The 26983-nt window shown below is 38.3% G+C and overlaps 2 protein-coding genes across 2 annotated transcripts; both read right to left on the bottom strand.

The window, feature by feature from the left end:
• Positions 1-3377: 3377 nt before the first annotated feature.
• AMH (anti-Mullerian hormone) lies at positions 3378-15340 on the bottom strand. Its single transcript, XM_072407081.1, has 5 exons — positions 14792-15340; positions 14512-14690; positions 13776-13896; positions 11531-11684; positions 3378-4368 (listed from the first exon to the last, which is right to left on the bottom strand). Exons 1-5 carry the CDS (start codon positions 15180-15182, stop codon positions 3474-3476), a joined length of 1740 nt encoding a protein of 579 aa, XP_072263182.1. The 5' UTR covers positions 15183-15340; the 3' UTR covers positions 3378-3473.
• Positions 15341-19457: 4117 nt separating this feature from the next.
• SF3A2 (splicing factor 3a subunit 2) lies at positions 19458-26982 on the bottom strand. Its single transcript, XM_072404865.1, has 9 exons — positions 26882-26982; positions 21937-22099; positions 21736-21807; positions 21378-21424; positions 21196-21305; positions 21058-21107; positions 20731-20871; positions 20454-20522; positions 19458-20110 (listed from the first exon to the last, which is right to left on the bottom strand). The coding sequence occupies exons 2-9, from the start codon at positions 22060-22062 to the stop codon at positions 19547-19549; spliced, it is 1179 nt and encodes a 392-aa protein (XP_072260966.1). The 5' UTR covers positions 22063-22099; positions 26882-26982; the 3' UTR covers positions 19458-19546.
• Between the last annotated feature and the right edge of the window lies 1 nt (position 26983).

The raw sequence follows: 26983 nt of genomic DNA, 5'->3' as shown, positions 1-26983 counted from the left end.
AAATGTACCAAACGAAGAATAGTAGAAACAAATTCCCCATCACTTGCCTCCAACATGGAGATAAAACTCAAACAGACCCCATGTTACAGGATATAATAAAGTTCTTTACTTATAATACAGCTATTACAACATGGTTATATAACATATAATATAACATTTAATGAGAACTAAAACAATATCAATGCAAATGTAATGTAACTCAGAGGCTGAAACAGAGTTAGGCTATAACTAATATATCTAATTTGTTTTATTTTTAATATCAACTATATTACTGTACTGTATTTAACAGTAAAAAAAGTTCCTAAACTAGCCAGCCACATGGCTTCTGGTGGTTTGTTTATAAGACATAGAATAGGAAGGCAGTATATGCCAGGTCAGACAATTACAGTGACAGCCAAGAGATCAAATAACTGGGCAATTTTCCAATAATTTTGCAACACAATTATTAAAGCAGTCATATTGCAGACAAGTAGGTAAAGAAAGTTGAAATTAGGAAATATTTACTTTGATCAAAAGTACTGATCATGCTGTTGAAGTTAATTTATATTTAATTTAGTGTCTTGTTTGTTGTTGCAAAAGTGCAACTATATATATTTCTATATGAGCTGGCTTTTGCATTATTTCTAATAGTTAGAAATAATTTAGTATTAGTTAACTAGAAACCACTGCTGGTTGTTTACAGAGAGCTGGCAGTGTGCCAAGTTTCTGTTCTCATGAAAAAACGTCTTAGTTGTGAACTTTGAAAATGATTTGATTGCTCTCTTCATTTTGGATAGAGTGGAGGAGGGTTAAAACTGCTGTTAATTGCTTTTTCTCTTTTAAACTGCTGTTAATTGGATGTTTCTCTTTGCTTTCTATCCTGTAGACACAACAAAAGGAGGCTGCAGTTCACCACTCACCACTCTATCCAAAACTAAAAAAAATGCTTTGTCTAATATGAGTGTTTGATTTGTTTCTAAGTGATTTACTGCCACTTTAGTGTAAATAATCTGGGCAAGAAGATTATTTGTAAGAAATTACCTTAAAGCAGGCCTAAACTCAAAAACAAAAAATAATCGAGAGGTAATACTAATGGCACCCTGGCTCCTGGTTGCATACACCAAAATTGGTCACATATTTTTTGGACTTTGCATTAGGCATGCTAAAAAAACTTGAAGTGTTACACCTTATGTTACCACAACAATATTATTTCTCTTAGTGTATATATTTGTTGTGAAATAGATGAAAACATTTTTTATTGAATTCTGCATTAATGTAATTATCTCTACTTACTTGAAATCCTTCACAAGTATGGAGAATAAGAGGACAGATGTGTCTGCACATCCAAAATAAGCTGTCTTTTTCAGATACTGCCTTACAGATATGTAGGTAACACTGTAACCATACCTGAAACTTGTATTAAAATGCACTTATATCAAAAATACACTGGTTTGAACTACATTAGGGGTAAGTCAATATGCCTAGGGGTCCCTAATGTGCTATGGGGTAAGTTATTGGGCGGTACATTAGGTGTAATGACCTATACGTGCCCTATATACAGACGTGCCCTATATACAACTGGCAACATGTTCAATGTTTAATGAGCCTTTCAATCATTTGGGTGCTCAAATGACTTTATCAACAAAAGCTTTTGCAGATGTGTGTAGACCTTTATACAAATGCAAATACTTGTTATTTATTATTACCTATAATTAGAATTATGAAACCATATTTGACTTTCTTAAAGAAGTCAAAATATAGTTAACACTTTTTTTGAAGTTGCAGTCAAGAAAGCACAAACTATTAATCAGCTTTTGTACAATAGGATGAATGAACACTACAAACAAGTAATTTATTCTTTCACATTCTGGAATTACAAATGTTTACTGTGGGCATTACCTTCTTTGCTGTTGCCTAATATAAATATATATATATATATATATATATATATATATATATATATACATACATACAGTGAGGGAAAGAAGTATTTGATCCCCTCCTGATTTTGTACGTTTGTCCTCTGACAAAGAAATAACCAGTCTATAATTGTAATGGTAGGTTTATTGTAGCTGTGAGAGACAGAATAACAACAAAAGAACCCTCAAAAACCCAGTGCTTGATGTACATTGTAATGAGTAAAATAAGTATTTGATCCCTTCACAAAAGATGACATAGTACTTGGTGGCAAACCCCTTGTTGGCAATCACAGAGGTCAGATGTTTCTTGTAGTTGGCCACCAGGTTTGCACACATCTCAGGAGGGATTTTGTCCCACTCCTCTTTTCAGATCCTCTTCAAGTCAGTAAGGTTTTGAGGCTGATGTCTGGCAACTCGAACCTTAAGCTCCCTCCACAGATTTTCTATGGGATTAAGGTCTGGAGACTGGCTAGGCCACTCCAGGACCTTCATGTGCTTCGTCTTGAGCCACTCCTTTTTTGCCTTGGCCTTGTGTATTGGGTCATTGTCATGCTGGAATACCCATCCACAACCCATTTTCAGTGCCCTGGCCAAGGGAAGGAGGTGCTCATCCAAGATTTGACGGTACATGGCCCCGTCCATCGTCCCTTAGATGCGGTGAAGGTGCAAACACAGCGAGTTAAGTTGATGCCAAATAGCTCAATTTTAGTCTCATCTGACCACAACACTTTCACCCAGTTCTCCTCTGGATCATTCAGATGTTCATTGGCAAACTGCAGACGGGCCTGTACATGTGCTTGTCTTGAGCAGGGGGACCTTGCGAGCTCCGCAAGATTTCAGGCCTTCACGGCGCAGTATGTTACCAATTGTTTTCTTGGTGACTATGGTCCCAGCTGCCCTGAGATCATTGACAAGTTCCCCCCATGTAGTTTTGGGCTGCTTCGTCACCGTTCTCATGATCATTGCATGGAAATCTTGCATGGAGCCCCAGATCGAGGGAGATTGACAGTTATGCTGTGTTTCTTCCATTTGCAATTTTTCGCGCCAACTGTTGTCACCTTCTCATGATGCTGCTTGGGGATAGTCTTGTAGCCCAGTCCAGCCTTGTGTAAGTCTACAATCTTGTCCCTGACATCCCTAGACAGCTCTTGGTCTTGGCCATGGTGGCTAGTTTGGAATCTGATTGCTTCTGTGGACAGGTGTCTTTTATACAGGTACTGTAACAAACTGGATTAGGAGCACTCCCTTACAGAGGGTGCTCCTAATCCCAGTTTATTACCTGCATACGGTGAGGACACCTGGGAGCCTGAAATCTTGCTGGTTGATAGGGGATCAAATACTTATTTCACTCATTACAATGCACATCAAGCTCTGACTTTTGAGCACTGGGTTTTTGAGGGTTCTTTTCTTGGTATTATGTCCCTCACAGCTACTATAAACCTACCATTACAATTATAGGCTGGTCATTTGTTTGTCAGAGGGCAAACGTACAAAAACAGCAGGGGGATCAAATACTTCTTTCCCTCACTGTGTATATATTAGTGTCATAAATGTATACAATGCAGACCAATATCTTTATCTGCAGCCACACTCTTTTGCAACCATATTGGGATAAAGCTGAAGCTTAATGCCATTCTCATGTGCAACCATTAGCCATTGTTCCTGATATCGTACAGGGACACAACAAGGAGGTCGGTCAAGAGCAGACTGCTTTCTCTCTTGCAGTTGGATGAGCAGAATAACATGGGCCTGATAGTCCCTTTGAGTGGTCTGTGGAAATCTGCAAGGTCCAACACAGTTATTTATATTGATTTCTTCAGGAAAATAAATATCTTTGTATTCTGTATAAGGTTTTAGATTGATCGTAAGCTCTTGCAAGCGGCAGTGAGGTTTCAAGTTTGTTCCTCGATTTGGGCGGAACTGTTTTTTGCGATCTTGCCAATAGACTCGAACCGTCTGTAGCATTTTAAGAAGCATTAGAGAATGCAGTTTCCTATGCTTGCTTTCAGACAGCTGCAATTCTTTCTTCTCTTCCATATGCAAATAGCTAATGTTGAAATAACCATAACAAGAGCTTAAAAGTGTCTGAAGAACTTGGATATGTTCAGCAGTGGAAAGTACTTCCTTCAGGTCTTCTAGTACCACTTGTAACTTTTCTGTGATCTTTTCTAGCAGTGTTCCATTCAATCGTCCTTGAATTATGCTGGCCAGTACATTTTTGCTTCCAGGTAAAAACAAAAAGACAAGAGGTTCCTGAGATTCAACTAGCCATTCCAAAGCCTCAACTTCTGTAACATTTAAAAGTTGGGGTCGAAGGTCACCAGCACTGTCATCATCAGGATCAAGAGGAAAATGAATAGTGGAAGATGCTTTTCCATTAGATGCCATTAGAAGTGTTGAAAAGTGAGACAGTGTTTCTAAAAAGTCATCCTTTTTCTTAGATGGAACCGCCATTTGGTTAGACTGAATTCTGCAAATAAAACATAGCATAGAAATTTGTTAGTCACATATAAAAATAATGCATCTTTAGCAGTATAAAGAGCTCGGGATCCCAATGACTGTACAGTGGTGCAAAATGCTGTGGAAATAGACATCATGCTTAACCCTATATTATATCCTGTTTTTTTTATGCAAAATTATTAGGGGCCCTGTGCTTCTCTGATCTCAATTCTGTTTGCTTTTATAGCTTGGCTAAAAATCTAATACCTGGTGGAATGACATAGATTGCCTTGGAAAAGCGTTTGGCCAACCCTGGGTACAAAAAGAAGGAATAACAACAGAAAGAAGGGTTTTAGGCAAACAGTGTATTGTAATATTGATTATTTCTTATAATACAAAAACAATCATTGCCTGAATCTCAATCTTATTGAAATTCACAATTCGATATATACATATGAATGGGCCATGTAGGCACTAGACAATCATCATCTAATTAAATGTGAGAGATAACAAATATACTGTCCCATACGTAGAGGCAGTAAACCAGACGCATTTCGCCTGAAGTGAGCTTCCTCAAGGGTGGCGGTACGCTTAGCGAAACTTTGCGAAAAGCAAATGCTGATCAGTATCTAAGTTTACAGTAAATACATAACATTACTGCAAATAGCAAGAGAAGGCTTATGTAAAGCAGTAAGAAATTATTGCAAAAACTTAATATCAAAAAACAGTAGTTATGAACATTTCACAAGGGGTATTGCACATATAGTGTCAAAGATGAGATTTGGTATGTATGGGGTACTTCCCATTCAGATAGAAAAGATTGGGTGCCTCCAACGTGGAGGAAAAGTACAGGAAATTCCCCAATTTTGAGAAATACCTATAGTGGGTGAGTATAAGATAAATGATTAAGTAAATACAAATATGTCAGAGAGATATTGGTAGGTGGGAGACAAATAATGTGGATGGTAACGTTACCTTGTAGCAAATGTCAGCATGGTAAGACAGAGGACCGCAGCCGCTGTGTAAACCAGCTGGTATTGGAAGATGAGGTGACGCGGGAGATCACAGAAGCCATCCCTATATAAGGTATACGGAGGGCGGTGCTACGGGGACCTCTCACACCACATGCATGTAACCGATGTGAGAACACTTCGGGCCGTGTGTGATGACGATCAAGGGATTCCCAAGGGTTCCACCTCCCCGTGTGACATCAGGCTGCACAGAGGTTTTCCCCAGATCATCCAGTGTCCTAACGAAAAAATCTACCTGTAGAAAAAATCTCCCAGGAGGTGTATAACAATGGGCGTGAACAATGACTTCATTGTTAGGTAAGTTTCACTTTCACTGTTTGTTTATGAATGCAGCATGTCATGTCAATGTGTAACAGGGTAGATTTTTTTGATGGGTGGAGTTTTTTATGTTTTGGTGATGGCCTAACAATGAAATTTTAGGGGGTGTTAGCCACAGGTGTCCCCCACTTGCACCTCTAATTTTGTTCACCTGTACCCCCTGTTCCAGAGAAATTGTGGTTCAGGTGTGCAAGCCTCCAGCAATGTGTAACAGGGTAGATTTTTTTGATGGGCAGAGTTTTTTATGTTCTGGCGATGGCCTAATGATGAAATTTTAGGGGGTGTTAGCCACAGGTGTCCTGCTTTTGCACCCATCATTTTTTTCACCTGTACCCCCCCTTCCAGAGAAACTGGGGTTTAGGTGCTAGAAGCCTCCACTAAATTGAAGACCTATACAACGGAAGCCACACACAACGCCACACCATAGACCCTCTTCATACTGCACACCATCCCCCCTCATATATACCCTGTTTCCCCTATAATAAGGCACTGTCTTATATTTTTTTAAATGCCAAAATATGCCCTGGCTCACTTCACTCATGTGCCATTGATTGTCCCCTTTCTGATCACTCATGTGCCATTGATTCATTGATTGTCCCCTTCTGAACACTGACTCACTTTTTTTCTGGCTTCTACGGCCGGGTAACAGACTCTGTTAGGGCAGGGATCAGCAGCTTGCTTGTCTTTTGAAGTTACTTTCAGTTTCACTCTGCACTGCAGCCAGCATCGAGGAGTCACACAGAGGCACACAGTATCCGGTATCGGAGGATGTCTTATTTGCGGGGGGTGCTTTATTTTAATTGTTTGAGCAAAAGTCGGGGGGGTGGCCTATTTGATGGGGATGCCTTATCATCGGGGAAACACGGTACCAACCATACTAATTAAAAGCAATAAATCTACCTAATAACCCCCCCATCCTACAATGCTTATGTTCAAACATTTGTCAATGTCCTCGCCAAGGTCATTTTGGATTTTGATTTTCATATTATACAACCCTCCCCCCAATATTACCAAAACTCAAAAATATGCCCTTATAAGACTGTAAAACAATCACCATATAACCATTAAACTAGCAGACAAAGGCGGCAACATAGTCATCATGGATAACCACATACTTTACTTAACATACTACAAAACACTGAATGGTATAAGATCATTCATCCTGCAGATATCAGTTCATTCTATGAGGAATACTACTCATTATTACCAAGCACACTCGCCAGGCTGTATAGATACCAGAACCAGAGACTTTCTTTGGAACAAACACCCTGTTACACCAACTTTCCATAGCCTCCCAAAGGTATACAAAAACCTACAAAATCCACCCAGCCGCCCCATTGTTGCGGGCATAGACGCTATTTCCTCCAACGCCAGTGATCTGGTGGTCACCTATCTCAGATCATTTGTAGTGAAATTACCCTCATTTCTCAGGGACACCATCCAACTGCTCCAAACATTACACAACATGACAGTCCCTCCTGACACTCTCTTGGTCACTGTGGATGTTGAAGCAGTTTACAGCAGTATACCACATACCAAAGGCCTTTCAATTATAGACTCCATTTTACACACAAATGATCCATCACTATACCCCTACAATAGCTTTATTTCATCACTTCTACAGTTCATTCTTACTCGCAATGTGTTCACATTCAACAATACCGGATACCTACAACCACAAGAAGTGTGTATACCGTATACCTACAACCACAAGATGGGGACGAAGTGTGCCCCATCATATGCTAACCTTTATCTAGGACATTGGGAGAAAAAAACTTTTCCTGCACTTGTTATGCCCCATTACACATCCACATCAAGCTTTGGAGCCGATTCATCAATGATATCCTCATCATCTGGACTGGCCCACATCATCTACTTGATGAACTCTTTGAATGCATTAAGACAAATGACTTCAACCTTAAGTTTACCTTTTGCTTCCACTCCCAACAGATCTTGTTTCTGGATATCTAAATTAACATTTCCCAGGATTTACACATCACTACAACATTATATAGAAAAGAGACAGCAGGGAACACTATATTACATGCCCAGAGCGCACACCCTGAATCTTTAGTCAATAGCATTCCATACAGTCAAATGCTCAGACTCAGAAGAAATTGCACATCTGTTGATGACTTTAAATTAGAAGCTAAAACACTCACGGACAGACTTACACAAATAGGCTATAGCAAGAAACACCTCAAAAGGACCTACCAAAGGGTCTCTTCTCTCACTAGAAGAAGACCTTATTTTCAAAAAACATCTACCATCTTCAGATTCTAGAATACCCATTGTCACACGTTACAACCAACACCATCACAATATCTACAATTTAATATCTAAACACTGAAACATTCCCATCTCCGATCCAAATATCCAAACTAATCTCGGTAACAAACCATCCATCACATAGACAAAGTCTGGTTCTCTAAGAGACTCTTTGGTTTCCAGCCATTATACTTCACACCCTATCACCCAACATGACGATAGGCCCCATGGCACATTCAAGTGCGGCCATTGCGGTCAATGTAATTGGATACACGAAAACTTAGCATTACCATTTCCCAATTGGTCTGTACACAAATTAAATTATCATGTCAGCTGCCTCTCCTGAGGAACTATCTATCTCATTATGTGTTGCTGTGGTCGTTTCTATGTTGGCAAAATTAAAAGACCTTTAAAGAAGCGTGTTTACGAGCGTGTACTTGATCTGATCAGTTTCCACGTTGGAACTGAACACAAATTCAATACAAACAATAACATTTGCAGCCCTTGAAAAAGTCCCCCCCAACATGAGAGAAAGTGACTTAGATAAAAAAAAAACTTCTCCAAAGTGGAACCAAATGGATTTTCTTACTAAAAGCGAACCATTTTCCAGGATTAAACAAAATATTCAGCTTCAAACCTTTTTTTATAACTTTTTTTATAACAAACTCTTTTTTGTAACTTTGTACAATTGTAGTCTATGATTTTCCTGTTACTCATTTTTATGTTCCTTTTGTATTCATTTTTCTTAATTTTGTTTTGTTGTCATCAATATACCTATATTTGTGTTACTGTAATTACTGTCTACATGGTAGCCAGTGTTTATAACTGCCTAATACTTATGTATCCAAAATTTTATATTAGCTACAAAATCTTGATACAATTTTATTTGTACTCAATGTCATGCACAGAGAGACAGAACCACTAGGGGACGTATGAAGGTGGTGCGAGCCCTGAGAAGGGCCAAGGCGCAGAGCCTAAGCCGTAACCAGGTTTTCTCCAGAGCCTCTGATGGTGAGAATGTTGCGCTGCAGGTTACAGCCAGGTTGCAGTCCTTGGGCACACCAAGGTGGGCAAGCACAGTACAAAATCACTAACCAGAGGGGTAGTCAAGGAAACCCGGGGTCGAGACAGGCAGCAAGCAAGAGAGGCCAGGTTACACGCTAGGGGTCAATAGCCAGGGATCCAGGAGACAAACAACACTGACCCAAAGGCCACTGCGGGCACAGGGAACACAGGAAACAGCAGGAGGTACAGGTGCTGCAGGGATATCCACAGGCAGACAGGAACAGCACAGGGAAGTTGGCTGGGAACCAACAGACGGGACAACAAGGGGTTAACACAGGAGCTGGACTTAGGAAACACTGGATTAGGCAGTAGGTGTACAGGACGTAGTTCACAGAACCAGGAAGCACGAACACAAAGTGGAGTCTGTGAGCCAGCTAAATAGCCAGGACTGATCAAGAGGTCATTATTTGATTGGCCAGTGGATTGGACAGAATTGATAAAGCTTAGAAACAGAGGCACGCCCAGCTTCAGAACTGCAAGCATGCGCAGGATAGGGATGCCTGTGCTTTAGTGAGGAAGAAGTAAGTGTGGCACTCAAACTATCATTCATATGTTAGTTAAATTTTTGTGAGTCACATCCATAAATCTCTCAGATATAAAATATTCACATTTTGCCCCCCATTTAACCTCTCTCTCCAGTTCACTTATAGTATATGTTATTTTTTTAAATTTTTTTTCACTTTCCACCTATTTGGAGTTTTCTCCTATTTAACCTGATTTGCAGGGACTGAAGCACTGAATTTTTAGCTGGTGCACTTTAGGCAGGTGGGTATGACTGTCTGCCATCCCAACTAGCCACGTCCCCACATGTGCCCGTTAACACGAATAGGCATGCTTTGGTGACTCATGCAATAATCCTGCATGCAGTCCGGCAATGAGCCGGATGATCTGGGGAAAACCCCTGTGCAGCCTGATGTCACATGGGGGGACGGAACCCTAGGCAATTCCCGTGTTCCCACCTTGGTTACGTGGACGTGGCATGTGAGTTCCCCATAGCGTCGCCCCCTGTATACCTTATATAGGGATAGCTTCTGGTATCCCGCGCATCACGTCATCTTCCAATACCAGTTCGTTTACACCGCAGCTGCGGTCCTCTGCCTTACCACGATGACAAGGAAACTTTACCATCCACATCATTTGTCTCCTCATCTACCAATATCTCTCTGACATATTTGTATTTACTTAATCATTTATTTTATACTCACCCACTATAGGTATCTCTCATAATCAGGGGATTTCCTGTACTTCTATCCGAATGGGGAGTACCCCATATATACCAAATCCCATCTTTTGTTCTGCATGGACAATGTAAGTAATTTCCTTATATCAGAGAAGCGCTAATGTAGCTATCTATTAATATCAATTTTTTCTAACTGTATATGTATGATTTCATTCATACTTATAACCTATTTATATAACTATATGTGCAATACCTCTTTGAAATGTTTATAGCTACTGTAGTTTGATGCATTTATTTCTTACTACTTTACATAAGCCATCTCTTGCTATTTGCAGTAATGTTATGTATTTACTGTAAACCTAAATACTGACAAGCATTTGCCCTAAGCTTCGCTAAGCGTACCGACACCCCTTATGGCTTCTACGTATGCGACAATATATTTGTTATCTCTCACATTTCGTTAGATGACGATTGTCTAGTGCCTACAAAGCATATTTATATGTATATATCGAATTGTGAATAGGATTGAGATTCAGACAATGATTAATTGTTTTTGTATAATGAGAAGTAATCAATAATACAATACACGGGTTGCCTAAAATCCTTTTTTCTGTTGGTATACCTGCTTTTATAGCTTGCAACCCATATATGCATTACTTGCATATAAATTAACATTACCAAACAGTACTGACCCCCATTGCCACTAACTCCAGTTGCATGACCTGGTATGGGCATAGTCAAATCCTTGATCGTGAAATGGATGGGTATGAAAGATTTAGTAGAGAATGGTGGAACCTGTATAGGACAAATGCCTAATGAGACCACAGTAATACAGTAAAATAACATGAAATTTTGTCCACATCTCTGCTCTCTTAATTAAATAACAAAATTAAAGATTTTATGTCCAGAGTTCAGCTTGAAACTGTACAGTTCTTGCATAGTATAGGCAGTACCACCGTGTAAAATATTTAAAAATGTTATACAAAATGAAGTAAATTAACAATACATTTTAAAGCCAGTCAGACCCACTTAAGAATCAGCAAGAACTAGAAAGTTAAAAGAATAGTAATTACATTTATTCATTTCTAGGTGTGCTGACAGACTTGGTGTACAAGACAAACTTGAACTCTTACTGGTATTTAACCAAATATATAGTGCAGAAGAAAATATAGGACCGACATTCAGCTTGCAACCAGAAATACTGAATTGGTGGGTAGCAGATCTCTTCATGCTTTGTTAAAAAAATGACAGCAGTAGGTATTCAAACTACAAAATAAAGTTCTCAACAAGTGAATACAATCAAACATTGATATTTTGCTTTTAATACACACCTGGAACCTGATGAAATGTGATCAGATTTTATGATGGATGGATAAACTGCAGTCTGGCCTACAATCATAAGTATAACTGGTGTGATCTTGGTCAAACAGTTTTCATCCATACCAAACAAGTATTGTTCTGCTTCAGTAGCTTGAACTATATGTCCTGTTCACATAAAAAATAAAAATATTCATATTCGTAAGTCAGAGAAAAAAAGATGCATTTTCTTATAGTCAATGTTTTGCACCATATATCAGAAAAAAGCACAAACATATGTCCAGATTATCAGCAGCATCCAAGTTCATTTTTTAAATGCAGGTTGCATGTGAGACAAAACATTTTACCATTGTAGAGAATCTCACTTATGTATCATTTATTTTCCTTCAACCATCATAAATTAATTTATATTTTAGAGCTAAAATGCAATCCTCCTATTGATTGCAAATAAAATGAATGTAATAATTTATAATTTGATAAATACATAGAAGTGTATTAACAAAGTGCCTATTATATATCTTCAATGTCACATCCATTGAGGTTGATTGTCTGAAGAAATATAAGCTGTTCACTAAACAAAGTAAATAATCTCCTTACAAGAGAATTTTTTAAACCTTTTCCTTGTACATAATTAGGTAGCTTTTGCAATGTAAAATCATTCCCTTTTGGAGAGATAATTTACTTATCACCGCGTCATGAGTTGCAATTACTGCCTTTGAAACACTTGTACCTGAAATATTCCCACTAGGAATGTTTGAGAGGATGTCTGATTCCCTGTTTTATAAATAGAGCCCTAAGTGCACTTTTTTAATTCTTATAGCGCTGCCCCAGTCTGCATGGATGTATGCATTTCTAAGTCAATATACATATTAACAATCAACAGCATATATCACAAACGCTTCTAATTTTAGTGTTATTTTATCTCAGACACAGCATAAAAATATAAATACAACAGTGGAGGTAGCTGTTTTGGGAGCCTAATCTAGAGATATGGAAAGACGACTTTGCCAAGAAACCAGGAATCTGTTTCAATCAAATAATATTATTTGGAGCATTACATTTTATCTGATGTCTTTTTTTTCCCTTTGGTAACACATTGATGCTTAAAAAAAAATCTTTAACAAGTAGATGAATCTAAGTAGTTGGAAAACCCTGCAGCAATTTAGGGTTTAATAGAAACATTCTGTCCCCTTTCCCATCCTAACTTTTTTTTTTTTTTAACTTTTTTAGGCCTAAAAAAATATCTAAAATAAAAGGAATAAATATTTACTTTTGTTATTTCACCTACATGTAGGAAAATATCACAAAACGTTGCTCCTGTATATTACATGAATACACTCATACAAGATTTAGATCCCCAGCATCCTCAGGAACTGTGTGACATTACCCTTGCTTTGCACAAACACAGTGTACAAATCATGTTCCTCCTTGTCTCTAACAGTTTAAGATGGGAGGTACTATAAAGCCCTTAGTAGCTGTGAAGTGCAAAATTCACTTTAACTTAATCCACATTATTGACACTTTTACCACCTCAACCCTTAACCCAGCTCTTTAAATGGACTCCATGCAAAATCCATTATCATGCATTAGGTACAATTTGTAGGAGTTTGTCCCTTGGTCAGGTTGTTTTGTTATCAGGGTTCACTGTTCACAGAAAGATTCACTTTCTGTTCTTTTAACTGGGTCAGAAAACGAGAAGAAAAAACTTCCCAGAGAAACAACTTCACTCGTAATAAATGGTAACCTGACTGTACTCAAAAGTGGGGTTCTCCTCACTTTAGATTATCTCCCTCCTTCTGTTAAATCTTTGGAACAAAAATAAATAATTATTCCCTATTCATAGCTTGGTCTTAGAAATTGCTCTTTTTATCATGTCCTTTCCTAGACTAAGTCATTTTTATAATCAGCCAATCAATGTCAATGCTGATTTGAAAAAAAAATTAGCATCTGCAAAAAGTGTCTCATCATAGCATGGATTACCTAAAATTTAAAGTACGAACATTAACTGTAATATATATATATATATATATATATATATATATATATATATTTATATAATCAGTTAATGTTCGTACTTTTATATATATTTATATATGTATATATATATATATATATATATATATATATATATATATATATATGTCCTGTAAACCCAGACTACTTTGGTGCTGGTATTTTCAAGAAGCCATTGGCTCCTGTGATCACTGCCCGTGTTCAACCAGTTGCAATAACAGTTTTTCATTCTTTTTGCTTTCTTACCCTCAGGATACTGTTTCACATGAAAGGAGATGTGGAGTTTTAGATCCCCCGACTCAACACTCTTAACTGTTCCGCTCGGTTTGAGGACCAGATAACGAGTCTCTGGTGACATGCAGACAACCTATAAAAATAGTTCTTTAGTTAAGAGCTCAGCTTTGTTTTAACAAGAAAATTAGTTACAACGAGCAAACATATTTAGGTACAATAATATAATAATATTATATTATATAATAAAAATGTCTTATAATATTTCCAATTTGCAGTTCACCTGACACTTTAAGTCAAGGCAAATCTGTCTTGTTTAAATGGTTACTACTACAAGCAATTGCAGTGATCATTCAATGAAACTGACAGTAGCTTACAAAAGCTGCTGCATTTAGGGAGATAGCACAAGCAAAAATAAGAAATATTTAAAAAAAAATGTATTTCTATTTGACTCATTCTTAACCATTAGCTAACTTTATTCAGCCCTAAAAGAAAATTCCTTTCCCCTTTTCTGAATATTTTTTTAATTTTGTTTTTATTCATTTTTCGTATTTTTTTTTTCATGTTGCATTCCAAATACATGTTTTTTTTTTCTTCAAAGTTTACAGCAGTTCCAAACAAATGCCTAGTTTGTGTACATTACTTTATCTCAAGTAATGACAAAGTTTTACACTATGTACATAAATCCGCAAAAGTGTAAAAAAAAAAAAAAAACTTGCTAAACTAAATAGGTTAAATTGGATAGACCTACTTGCGGTTGTGGGAAAGCTTCTCCTGACAGTATGATCTTGGATTTTAGTTGATCCATTGAAAGCTTGCCAGTATCAGGAAAAAAGATTGCGATCATTAAGTGCAAGTGTTGAAGAATAGAAGAAGTTTGTTCTTGGAGACTTCCATGAAAGTGCATACTGACACCAGGTTCCCACTTAACTATGAAGGAGAGAAAAAGATTTATTTGGTACTACTATTAGGACAGTCCTTATGACAAGCAGCCACATTTGTATTTCAAGAGAGAGCAAGACAGAACATACCTTTTTGTAGGTGCATGATGACTAATTGTCTTCCCTGAGGGTTTGCAAGAAAATTTGCTATTTTCTTTGTTGCAATCAGAGTTGTGGACTGCTTGTCTTCCGGGCACATGCCAAACAAGTGAGGTTGTTCCCAAGTTTCTTGTTTGACTGAATCCAAAAAGTCAGCCTCATAATCCCTGAGGTGCCCATAGGTCTCCAGGTTACCCCAGCTGGTTCTTGCCTTTGCTCCGCATACTGTCTTATTTTGATCATAGTGTAACTCTTCTAATGGTAACACATGTTTTTTCTTGTCCATCATGCTATCTTCTGTGTCCCTCTCATCAGCATTGTTAGGCAAGGATTTGCATATAAGAGGAAACAAAAACCACCACACAGTACAGAGAATCCCCATTACTCTGTTAAAAAAAAAAGTATCAGTAAAATGGGAAGTATCCTCGTTTGTGTCTCTATTTTAACCCTATTTTTACCAGAGCATTTAGAGTCAGAGACATCTTTTGAAGAAGACCTCTTTCCCTTACCTAGTCCAGTCTTTCCTGAGCATTGGTATCACTGCACTCCTAACTAATTTGTTGAAAACTTGTTGCCAAGTCCTGTGCAGAAGGGAGGAAGGTTCCAGTATTGCGAATAATGTGAAAACCTTGAAGAACCTGGGGGATGTATATTCCCAAACTGTGTTCTTCAATGTGTGTGTATTTTGTTAATACAGATGGAATGGGATCCCTAGGAATTTATTTTTACTTTTCGGCCCCTGTGAAAGAATCTCCTGTACCTTGACCTTGAATGTGGTAAGGATAACAATGCATCCATTGAGGAACTTGTTAGGATGCCAGAAAGGACCAAGAGCACAAAAATGGCTGGTTATTAAGAAATGGGGGAGATTTCAGAGACAACTGCTTCACTGACGATTGCATGTAGACTACAATGTTTTTATAGACTAATATCAAAGCAGTAGCAAATCTTGTGTGCACCAACACGTCCCCTATAATAAGCCTATATTTTATAAATCTGCATGAAAACTTCATAGTCTATACTAGATAAATGTGCAATAAAATCAATTCTGTTCTGAAAAAATACAAAGCTTGCCATGCCTCACTTATGTGACTTATATGATGCCATTGATCTATCCTATCTGACATCAATATGGTGGGAATGAAAAGGAGTAATTTAGGAACTAAATCTGGTTATCTGTTCCATTTTAATGAATATGCCCTGGTACAAATGACCAGATCTGCTGTGATTGTGTGCTCTCACTGATCCTATAGATATTCCAATTGGTAATCAATTGATCAGAAGTGCCAAAACTCAGTGTACAAGGTTCTGCTCTTTTGATTGTTTTACCAGGATAGAAAACAGTTGGAATTTTGAATAAACATACAGCTTGTGTTCTGTCAACCTGTGAATTCCCTTAAGTTTTTTTTTTTTTTTTTTTTAATCCAATTCAATCTTTCAGATCTAGCCAAGGAACAAAAATATTTAGAAAGTCAGAAAACGGCTGCTTTATACTTCCTTCATACATGTTTTATCAAAATTACAATCCCACATCTCTGAACAATATCATACTGAATGGCAGCTCAGTGCTGGCACTGTGTCTTCAATTATCAGTCAATATTGGGACATGTTGAATCAATGCATGAAGCAACCTTTGAAATATGTCAAAGACAAGTAAATTATATTGTCCTTAATAATATAGAAGGTAAACAAAAGAGTTACGTTTTCAGCATAGTTTCACCTTTACATTAAGGATAATAAACACACACACATTAGCATTGTATCCTTTTTACAACACACATTCACAGTTTCTTCTCCATGCTCAAAACATCTTCCACTGTATATTTACCAATGTCTATATCCTTCCCAGAGATAAAGCACACTGTGCCCTAACACCCAGTATGCAGGTTCAATGTGAAGATCAGTCCTATGGAAGTCACTGTTCAGTCTCTGTAGATACTATTTTTGTTGTTGCTATTTAGAAACTGTACGGTATGTGTTTTTATTACAACACATTAGTTATTACCTGTGTCCTGCCCCCAGCAAACATACATACCTCCTTTGTATCTATACCAGGAATAGAGTGACCCTCCAGTACACACAGCTCTCTATCCAGTTTAACATCACCAGAGTATGTGTATTAGGCCATTAGTGATCAGTCTGCAGGGTATGGGTATTGAGCTGTTTGCAGAGATAATTTGCAGTATATGTGGATTAGCCTTTTAGTGAACAGCCACCAAAGACAGACTATAAATCCCTAAAGTTACATAAACCCAATATAAAACATTAATCCCCCCATTATCAGTGTGGTAACATGTGATCTCCTTCAGGGGCATGTACACTCCCCCATCCAATGTCCTGTAAGCATTAACTTCTGATTTCCCATTTTACAACTCATGCAGGAAGGATGCAGATGCAGCCAGTGACAGCTCAGATAAACCTTGCTGTCATCTGTACAATACCAGGCTGGAGTAAAAATCGTCCAATACCTGCCTCCTTTTTTCATCTAAATTACATGATGTTATCAGTCAGAGACCTGCAAGGAAAGTGGGGGAAGATTTCCTCTACAGTCAATTGTTTTACAAGTGAGAGCTATGATTTGCTGAGCTGTCACTGGTTACATCTGTGAGTTCACACTGACTGTTTACCATGGAGTGCAGAACTGAATGTCAGTATGGCCGTGACTGAGAGGGTCATGTTGAAATTGCAATCCCTGTTCCCACACTAGTTCATGTGCATTACCCCTCAGTGGACATCTACCAGCACCAATGGTTTCCTTCAGCAACCAGTCTTTAGCAAAAGTGTCATTATTCTTGTGTGCCCAATATATGTGCTTTAATTCCCCAGCATCATGCTAAATATCAATCTCATCTTGACTGATTTGGGTACGGTGGTAATCCCAGCTCCACTGTCCTATGCAGGGGCATAAATAAAAATTAGTGGACTCCCAGCAATACTTTGGATGCCACCCTTGCTTGGAGCATTACTATGATTGTAAAACGTCTGGGGCACCCTGAGGAGGTTTTTGATTGTACAATTTAACGGGAGTAGCCAAATTGTGATAACAGTGAAAGTGGTATGTAGGGGTATGGTTAAAAAAACCTGACTCGACTGCTCTAGGTCCACAGAATCACAAATAATATGGTGTAGGGTCAGATGTATGTAACACACAACATACATCTATGTAATTTACAGAATGCCAGGGTCTGGTGTATGTAAAATTCTAAGTTCAGGGTTTAAAAGCACGTACTGTACTGTGTGCAGAGGGGTCAGGAGTATATAATGCATGCAGGAGGGCAGGTGTAGTATACAGCCCAGAACACAGCACCTGTTATGATTCATTTTACCACCACCCATTTCTTAACTGAAACACATTATTAACCTACAAACACACAAAACACTGGTTCACCTCTTTGGTGGCATGGCAAGCAGTTCCTCTCAGAGTGAGAGCATCAATGTGGAGTGGCCCAAATCTGAACAGAAACACAAATGCTCAACTAATTTCTTTACTACTGTTGGCATTAACATTTGGACACATTTTCTAATTAAAAAATAAAATATATAGCCTTTTTAGCTAAAAAAATATTTTGTTTAGGCACTTAGCTATAATGGGACAACTCTTTCACCATCTCCCAACTGTTCTGTGTTACACACGATTACAGTGGAGACTACTGTATTGGAGACTATGCTACTGTGCAGGAAGGCATGTCTCTCACCATATAATGCAACCACCACTGCAGCACATGGATGTACACAGGGACTGTTTGCTAACAGATAAAAAAAGTATTTCTGTGTACAAAGACAAACATGGTAATTGTTAGATACATTTATAAAATGTACTGTTAAATTACCATTACTGTCACTTTCTGACCCCTCCCACCAGCACAGAGACCAAGCAATGACTTCTCTGGGTTCAAAATAAATTATGTAATGAAAACGGACAGGTTTTAGCACTGACCCAACCTTAGGCATGTGCTTGTGTTACAGTGTACCTTAACCCTAGCTGCTATTGCTTAGACAATTCTAGCTAACCCATATGCATACAAGTCTTTCCCAATAGACTATTAGCAAATTTGCAATCAAATAATAATTTTTTTAGTAATGTGTTCTGGTTCTGCTTGGGTGAATCTAACATAAACCAAATGCATAACAACTACAGCAAAATACGCTAGGGATTTAGTGATACAGTATAGGGTCTACCACGCATTACGTATAGTCATTACTGGTTATCGCCAGATGTGCCAGTTGCCACATACCTATATTGGACAGGGCAGTAAACCCAACACAACTTAAAATGGCACTTTTCATATGAAAAAGCCTGATCTCACAATAAACCCATCGTAAGACAAAATTTCCCAAATTTGTTTAGTTTGTATGTATTTGTTTAGTATGCAAGCCCAGGTAGAGCCATTATTGCATTGGGATCCCTGACTCGATTAAGATTCAGTGCCATATAGGTCTGGAGCAACAAACATTTCGTATTCATATGAACTACTAAACAACACTATATACAAGTCTTTTTATAGCCCTGTACTTTATTTGAAGTGACCCAGCACTTTCATATGTTAATGTCAACATTTATCCTTCTACTCATTTGGGTAAAACATTCCTATGCAAATACTACCTTTGGTCAATGGCCTTTTATTACAACAAACACTAAAGGAGTGAAAAAATACACTTTTGTTTTTATGGTCCAATTTATTCAGAAACAATGTTCTACAAAAAAATATCAAATGTGAATCATTCCAAATGACAGCACAGATGGAATCAATTGGCTGGAGGTGGTGGGGGAATATTTGTAGGTCCTTCACTTGGCAAAGGAGGTCTCATCATTGGAGGCATAGGTCCTGGAGGTAGAACTCCAGGTGCTGGAGGTGGCACTCCTGGAGCAGGAGGAGGGGGAGGAACTCCAGGAGTAGGAGGAGGGGGAACCCCCGGTGGAGGAATACCAGGAGGTGGTATTCCAGGGGGAGGAACTCCAGGAGGAGGAACTGCAGGATTGGGAGGTGGTGGTGGTACACCAGGGGGAGGTACACCTGGTGGTGGCAGGGATGGTGGCGGGGGGACAGGAAGCGGCACACCAGGAGGTGGAACACCAGGAGCTGGAGGTAGTTGGGGAGGTGGCCCTGGTGGTGCTGGTGCCCCAGGAGGAATAGGAGGTAATGGCATGCCACCAGGTGGAGGTGGTGGCATGTTTTCAGGCAAGGGTGGTCGAGGTGGCATCCCATTTATAAGTGGTGGAGGTGGAGGCCTTTTGACACCAGGAGGTGCAGGGGGGATGCTGGTTGTTGTAGGAGGTTTTTCCATCTTGAAATGAAACTGCAAGAAGAACTGAAAGCAAAACAACAGTGTAAATAACATTTTTATTAGCATTAACAACCTAAAATTAACAATGCAGGTAAAAAGCCTTTGTTAAGTTACGTAATCACTGATAATCAAGGTCAAATGGATAGTTTGCAATTAACTATATGAGGGTAGGTAGTATAAAGCAAACTCTTTAAACAAAGAATTGTAAAGATAAACATATGCGTAAACAAGTAATTCACTGGTGCACTTTACTAAACAACATGCTTTCCATTAGGTGATACTGAATTTAAACAGTTACTCAAGATTTTCATCTTAATCACAGGGCTTAGATCACCATACAGCAGTCAAGGTAAAGCTGGTAAGTTACCTGTTTTGTTTCTTTATTCCAATGTGTCCAGAACTTCCCTTCAATCTTGTCAATTTCTCTGCTAGGAACCTATAACAGGAAAGAAATGTAAAAGTATACAATAGAAGCACATTAAATATATAACAATATGTTAATGCTGCAAAGGAAGGTTTTGAAAATTCAGCAAAAGAGAAAGATAATGTGAAGGTCTGTCAAGATTACCAATCCTAAAAAAAAAAAAACCTTCTTTCTACACAAATAAATTGCATATCTTGGATCAGGTTAGGAAGTGGCTCACCTTAAAAGCAATGGTTTCATAGGGCTCTGCTGCCATTAACAGATACTGCCAACGTCTGTCTGGTGGTTCTATCCTCTGTTCATAAGCTGACATGAATCTATGTCTGGGCATGATGCCCTCTGCTATTTCTGGATAGTCAATCTAATGAAATAAAGAAAAAAAAATTTTCTCAGACAGAGAACACAATTAAGTCTACACCCTGTGCATGTAATATTGCTGATTATATATCAAAATATTTTTTTTGTTATAAGACAAACATATTGATCTAGATGATCACAATAACACAATAATTATGTCCTGGGACAGAAAGACAAAAAATCCTCTTACCTGAAACAGCAGTGACTGCTGACCCACCTCTTGATCCCTTTGTTTTGTGACTGTAAAAATAGAAGAGAAATGTATTCACCTAAATGTCAAATACATTGATAGAAAGTGGTAAAACACAAAAAGGAATGTGTTTTATACCTTTATATCCAGGTCTTCCAATCTTAACAAACTTTTTAACCTCAACTTTCACTTTCTCAGGTGCTGGTTGTGCAGGGGCTTCTTTAGCTTCCTTTGCTGCTCGCCGAGCCCTGAAAACAAGAAACTTGTGAGCCAATGTCCAATATCAGCATACCTGCACCAACCATGCAATGACTACTTACAAATTAGTCTGATGTTTCTTTCCTTGTGTGTGGGCCAGGTAGCTACCCTATTAGCACAAAGAAAAAATGTTTAAGGTTAAGTATTCAAGGAATTACAGAGACATTCAACATACACTTCCAATGCCTAATCAGTAAGGACAATAGGAAATTCAGTATTAACACTTGATACACACAGGAGTGGGGTTTAAATGTGATTTTTAAACCAAGTGCAGCATAAAACACTATAAATAGCTGTCTTTTGAAGGGTTTGCTTAAAATCTAAAACAATCTCAATAAAGGTATATTTATGCTTGTTTGTTATATTCTCCTTTTCCATTAGGCGTATGTTTGTGGGTGTAAAAAATACAGGTTTACTCACCTCATTATTGTGAAGAGTAAGGCAAAGTTTGCATTCGTATGAGCCCAGGTGATTTTTCATAAAATAAGGGTCCTGGAAAACAAAAAATATTTACCAGTATTTTACCAAAATTTAAACAAATGGATGTTTTGTTTGTGATTAAAAAAGTGCTAAGGTAATCTACATATAAAACCATAAAAATCAACCAAATTAGGTGTGTACCTTGTTAATATCAATTGTCTCTAAGGCCAGCTGCCGGAGACGCTCTCTTCTATCCCTGTTGCTTTCAGAGGCAGACGCAACTCCACCACTGCCGGTTTTGCCACCGGCTCTGTGTTGGAAATCCATGGTGGGAGGCTCAAGAGGAACAAGTCAAGTCAGGAATCTGAAAAAAAATAATGACATGTCAAAAAAACGTTTTGGCTTGTACGCAAGGTGATCACACAAAACTGTCTCAATAAGCTTGGCACTTAGAATTACACAAAGGCTTTAATTGTAAAAAGGCCAAATATCTCCTTTGATGTAGTTATATCAAAGATTCCCCTTGACATTCTTACATGTTCTCGAGTCAGTCATATATTAAAAAGTAGGCAGCAGGGTCACTTTATCTATGTACTGTCTACCAAATATGGTGTAGAGATCAAACTCTGTGCCACGATTCCATTCCATTTGACTGAATGATGAATGCAATAGGCATGCTCATCTTAAATAACTTTGACAGTGTAAGCTGAACTTCTAAGCAGAGCTGTGGATTTGGAAACATTTATTGGGTGCCCGGAGTTGGGTAAAATGCACTGATGCCTCATGACTTTATATTGTAATGAAAAAAAACCTTTTATTAATATTATGAACAGTATTTATATAGCACCAACATTTTTCGTGACACTGAACATTAGATAGGGGTTCCAAATCTAGGAGATAGGGGAAATATCACACAATAGGAGGGGAGAAATGGAGTGGTGGGAAGTAGTGAGGATTTTAGGAGAAAGAGAGACAAGGTAGACAAGTTTAAAAAGTTTTGAGGAGCAAGCTGAATAGGATTAGAAAGACAACTCCAGAGAGTCGGGGCAGCTCTAGAAAAGTCTTCGGAGCCGTCCATGTGATGAAGTTATGAGTAAGAAAGTCTTTAGTGGGTCATTGGAGCAGTGAAGAGAGCGATTAGGGGAGTATTTTTCTACCAGGTCGGAAAGGTAAGTGGGACAAGAACTACTGTGAAGGGGTTTGAAGGCAAAGCACAGGATGCTTGAATTTGATTCTAAGGTGAAATGGAAGCCAATGAAGAGAACTACAAAGAGAGGCAGCAGAAAAGGAGTGGTGAGAAGGATGGATGAGTGGCTGCAGAATTAATAACACTGGTCAAAAACATTTTCTTGCCAAACAGATTAAAGTCGTTTTAGGTTATGTTTGATGCACAGATTACAAATATGGTCTGTAATGTCTGGCTGCAGCATTCATAATAGATTGTAGAAGAGAGAGTCAGGTTTGCGAAATACCAGCAAGGAGAATGTTACAGTAGTCCAGATGAGAGATATAAGTGTGTACAAGGATTATTGTGGTCTCAGGTGACAGGTAGGTATGGGTTTTGGAGATGTTACTGTTGTTCACCCCCTTCTAATACAAATCATGCATTCCATCTGTATCAGTGACACTGCTCGCTTAGTTTGCTTCCTATCGATCTGACCGCTTCTTTCAAGTTTCTTTTAATGGTAATTACTCCTCTTCTACTCTCCTCCTTGTTGGTGTTCCCCAAGGGTCAGCCTTTGAACCGGTTCTCTTTTCTTTGTACAACTCCTCTCTCGGTAGTCTCATATCAACTTTTGCCCTACAGTACCATCTGTATGCTGATGAAACTCTAATCTATCCGATCTCACTGCGCATGCCGACAGATTTCTGAAACTCAACCTGGAAAAACAGGACTCATCTTCCCCACCCTCAAATTCCAAATCTCCCCCCTGACATATTCCTAACTGTTAACAACACTGTCATTCACCCCTCCCCTCAGGCACGTTGTTTTGGTATCACCCTTGATTCTGTCCTCTCAATTACCCCCCATATTCAGAACATTTCCAGGTTCTGTCACTTTCATCTACGCAACATCTCCAAAATCCACCCCTACCTGTCCCCAGTGACCACCAAACTTCTTGTATACAGTCTTATCATCTCTCTTCTGGACAACTGTAACATCCACCTCTCTAGTATTCAACTTACCCGACTCTCTATTACACAGCTCAACAAAAAACATATTTTTTTTCATTTTTCAAGGTTTTTAAAATTTATTTAGTGTATTTCAGGTCTGCAGAATGCAGAAATGACATCAGTTTCATTGAATTTGCTCTAGGTCTTGTGATACAGGAATCAGAAGAGATGATTTTACCAACAACAAATGTTAACACAGCATATTATCAATCTTTATTTACACCGATGTTTTGAATTTTATATATTAACCCCGAGCGGTAATCAAGAGTGTGGCTCGGGGTATACAAAATAACTGTATTGAATCCTATGCGTAAGAATTTTAGGCCTACAATGTAAAATAAATTTCAATGCAAAACAATGTACAGCTTTTGGTGTAAAAATACTGACATAATTAGACCACCAGGGAGGTTAAATGTAGCATTATTTTCATAAAACTTTAACTTGCCTTTTTATTCATACAGTTTTTTACAGAAATTTGAGTTCTTCAAGAAAAAGTTGTTTAAATGACCCTAATGTATTTTGCTACATTTGTGGTGAATATTCTCAGCAAGAAAAGAGAAGAAATGTTACAGAATTTGTGAAACAAACATATCTTACATTTTTTTGTTATTAATCTGGGGGACCAAGATAAGTATTGGGCTCCCCGTATAGTATGCAAAACTTGTGGAGTATCTACATCAGTGGAAAAATGGAAAACTGAAAAGTTTGAAATTTGGTGTACCTATGGTATGACGAGAGCCCAAAAGTCATCATAATGATTGTTATTTTTGTGCTGTGAATGTTACAAGAAAAACAAGTGGGAGTACCCTGATCTGGAATCAGCAAGACAACCTGTGCCGCATCGCATGGTGCTGATGTTCCCATACCAGTGTTCAGTACACTCCCTGATATTCCTGTATACAACATGAAGGATATAAGGGGTTTGGAATGTAATCCAGGAGTTAGCAGTGGAAGCGAGACGTTAAAATAACAATTTATAGAACAAGAGAGGTGACACTCCTACCATATTTCAGTTAAGATTGAGACTTTGTGTACTGTTGTAACATCCTTGGACTACTAGCCCATATGGGAGTACCAGAATACTGAGAAGAAGACTGACTGCTTTTCATAGACAGTTCCACTTGAAGTTTGAAATCTGTTTTACCGCATAATGGCAACTGCTATGCATCCATTCCAACTGGTCACCCAACAAAACTTGAAGAATAATAAGAAAATATCAAAATGGTCTTACAAAAGCTTTGCTATCATGAACACCAATGGTCCATATGTGTTGATTTGAAAATGGTGAAGTTTTTACTTGGACAACAAAGTGGATACACAAAGTACCCATGTTTCATCTGCTTGTGGGAAAGAAGAGCAAAGAAGGCTCACTGGAAAAAAATGACATGGCCTCCAAGGGAAAACATGAAAAAAGGTGCAGCGAACATCATTAACAAGTCAATGGTTGACAAAGAAAACATCATTCTCCCTCCGCTACACATAAAGTTGGGATGAATGAAGCAATTTGTTAGAGCTCTGAACAAGGAAGGTGATTGCCTCAAATACATTTGTAGATTCTTCCCTGGATTGAGTACTAAAAACTTAAAAGCAGGAATCTTTGATGGACCCCATATTTTCAAACTTATAAATGATTCAAATTCCACAAGTTACATGACAGATACTAAGGTTTCTGCCTGGCACAGCTATGTCATGGTTGTCAAGAACTTCTTGGGTAACCATAAAGCACAAAACTATGAAAAACAGGTACAAAACTTGCTCTTAAACTTTAAAAATTTGGGTGCTACTATGAGCATAAAGGTACACTATCTCCATAGCCATTTGCAAAAATTTCCAGAAACCCTTGGCGATTTCAGTAAGGAACAAGGGAGAGGTTTCATCAGGATATTAAGGTGATGGAAGAAAGGTATCAGGGAAGATGGGATAGACACATGATGGCAGACTGCTGCTGGAGCCTTCAACGTGATTCTCCTGATTATCAGCATAAAAGGAAATCATACAGAGTTTTCCAAAGATGTATTTCAAAAATTTAATTGTGTATACGTAGGCATATCTAGTTTAATTTTGCTTAATTTTCATGTTTCATTAGTTTTCTATGAGGTTATTATTGAGGTCATTATTTCAAAAACTAGAGCCAATCTAACAAAACCAATACCATATTTGTAATCTGTGCATCAATCATAACCTAAAATGACTTTATTCTGTTTGGCAAGAAAATGTTTTTGACCAGTGTTATTAATGCTGCAGCCACTCATCCATCCTTCTCACCACTACTCTTCTGCTACCTTTCTTTGTAGTTCTCTTCATTGGCTTCCAATTCACAAATCAATCACAATCATCAAATTTAAGGTCCCTAAAATTAAAATTTGTCTTCAAATCCCACCACAGTTCTTGTTCTTACTCTCCTAGCCACTCTCCTCCAATTACTTTCTCACTCATAACCTCTTCAAAGGCACAGCTCCAAGACTTTTCTAGAGCTGCCGCAACTCTCTGGGATGAATACTCATTTTCGTCCCACCAATTACACACATTGGCAGTGAAGAAATGCCTTGTATGTTGCATGCTTTCAATCACTATGAAAAGCATATAATTAGTATATTAAAAATTGGAGCCAGAGTAGATGAGGAAATAGAGTTAACGTTTTTATACACCACAGTACCACAGAAAGGCTAGTTTATAATGTGTCCAAATTCCATGGTCTGGTCCTATGACATAGGTGGGTAAATCTCATAGGGAATTCACTAAGCCCCGTGTATTGCAGTCAGCATCCGGTGTACATGTTGCAGAGGTAGATGTGGGGGTGAAATGTAGAGCTTTATGTTTTTAACGTACAGCAAATAGGCCCTGCATGAACAAGCTTACTATGAAAAAAGCGAGAGAGCTATAGGATTCAGTAGGTGGAGGATGAGAGCTAGTTGCTAAACGCCGCACCCATATAACCCCGTCCTGCATATCAGCAGATCCATCCACTTACCTCCGTTCCCTCTCTCCCGCCGCCCTCAAACACCAATCCACACACACTCCCGGAAGTGAGCAAGCAAGCTTCGGCCGGAAATTACGTTTCCTCAGCAAAACT

Source organism: Pyxicephalus adspersus, chromosome 3, assembly GCF_032062135.1.
Source record: "Pyxicephalus adspersus chromosome 3, UCB_Pads_2.0, whole genome shotgun sequence".
In the NCBI taxonomy this organism is placed as follows: domain Eukaryota; kingdom Metazoa; phylum Chordata; class Amphibia; order Anura; family Pyxicephalidae; genus Pyxicephalus; species Pyxicephalus adspersus.
This window is presented reverse-complemented; position numbering and strand designations above follow the sequence as displayed.

Bases quoted from the DNA above. Each gene is read 5' to 3' on its own strand.
- AMH (XM_072407081.1), bottom strand. From the start codon at position 15,182: ATGGGGATTCTCTGTACTGTGTGGTGGTTTTTGTTTCCTCTTATATGC. The intron at 13,897-14,511 runs GTAGGTCTATCC...CTATTTTTATAG, and splicing joins AAGCTTTCCCACAACCGCAA to GTTGTCTGCATGTCACCAGA. The intron at 11,685-13,775 runs GTAAGAAAGCAA...TTATGTGAACAG, and splicing joins TGTGAAACAGTATCCTGAGG to GACATATAGTTCAAGCTACT.
- SF3A2 (XM_072404865.1), bottom strand. From the start codon at position 22,062: ATGGATTTCCAACACAGAGCCGGTGGCAAAACCGGCAGTGGTGGAGTT. The intron at 21,425-21,735 runs GTGAGTAAACCT...TTGTGCTAATAG, and splicing joins TTACTCTTCACAATAATGAG to GGTAGCTACCTGGCCCACAC. The intron at 20,111-20,453 runs GTAACTTACCAG...TTTTGCTTTCAG, and splicing joins GGAATAAAGAAACAAAACAG to TTCTTCTTGCAGTTTCATTT.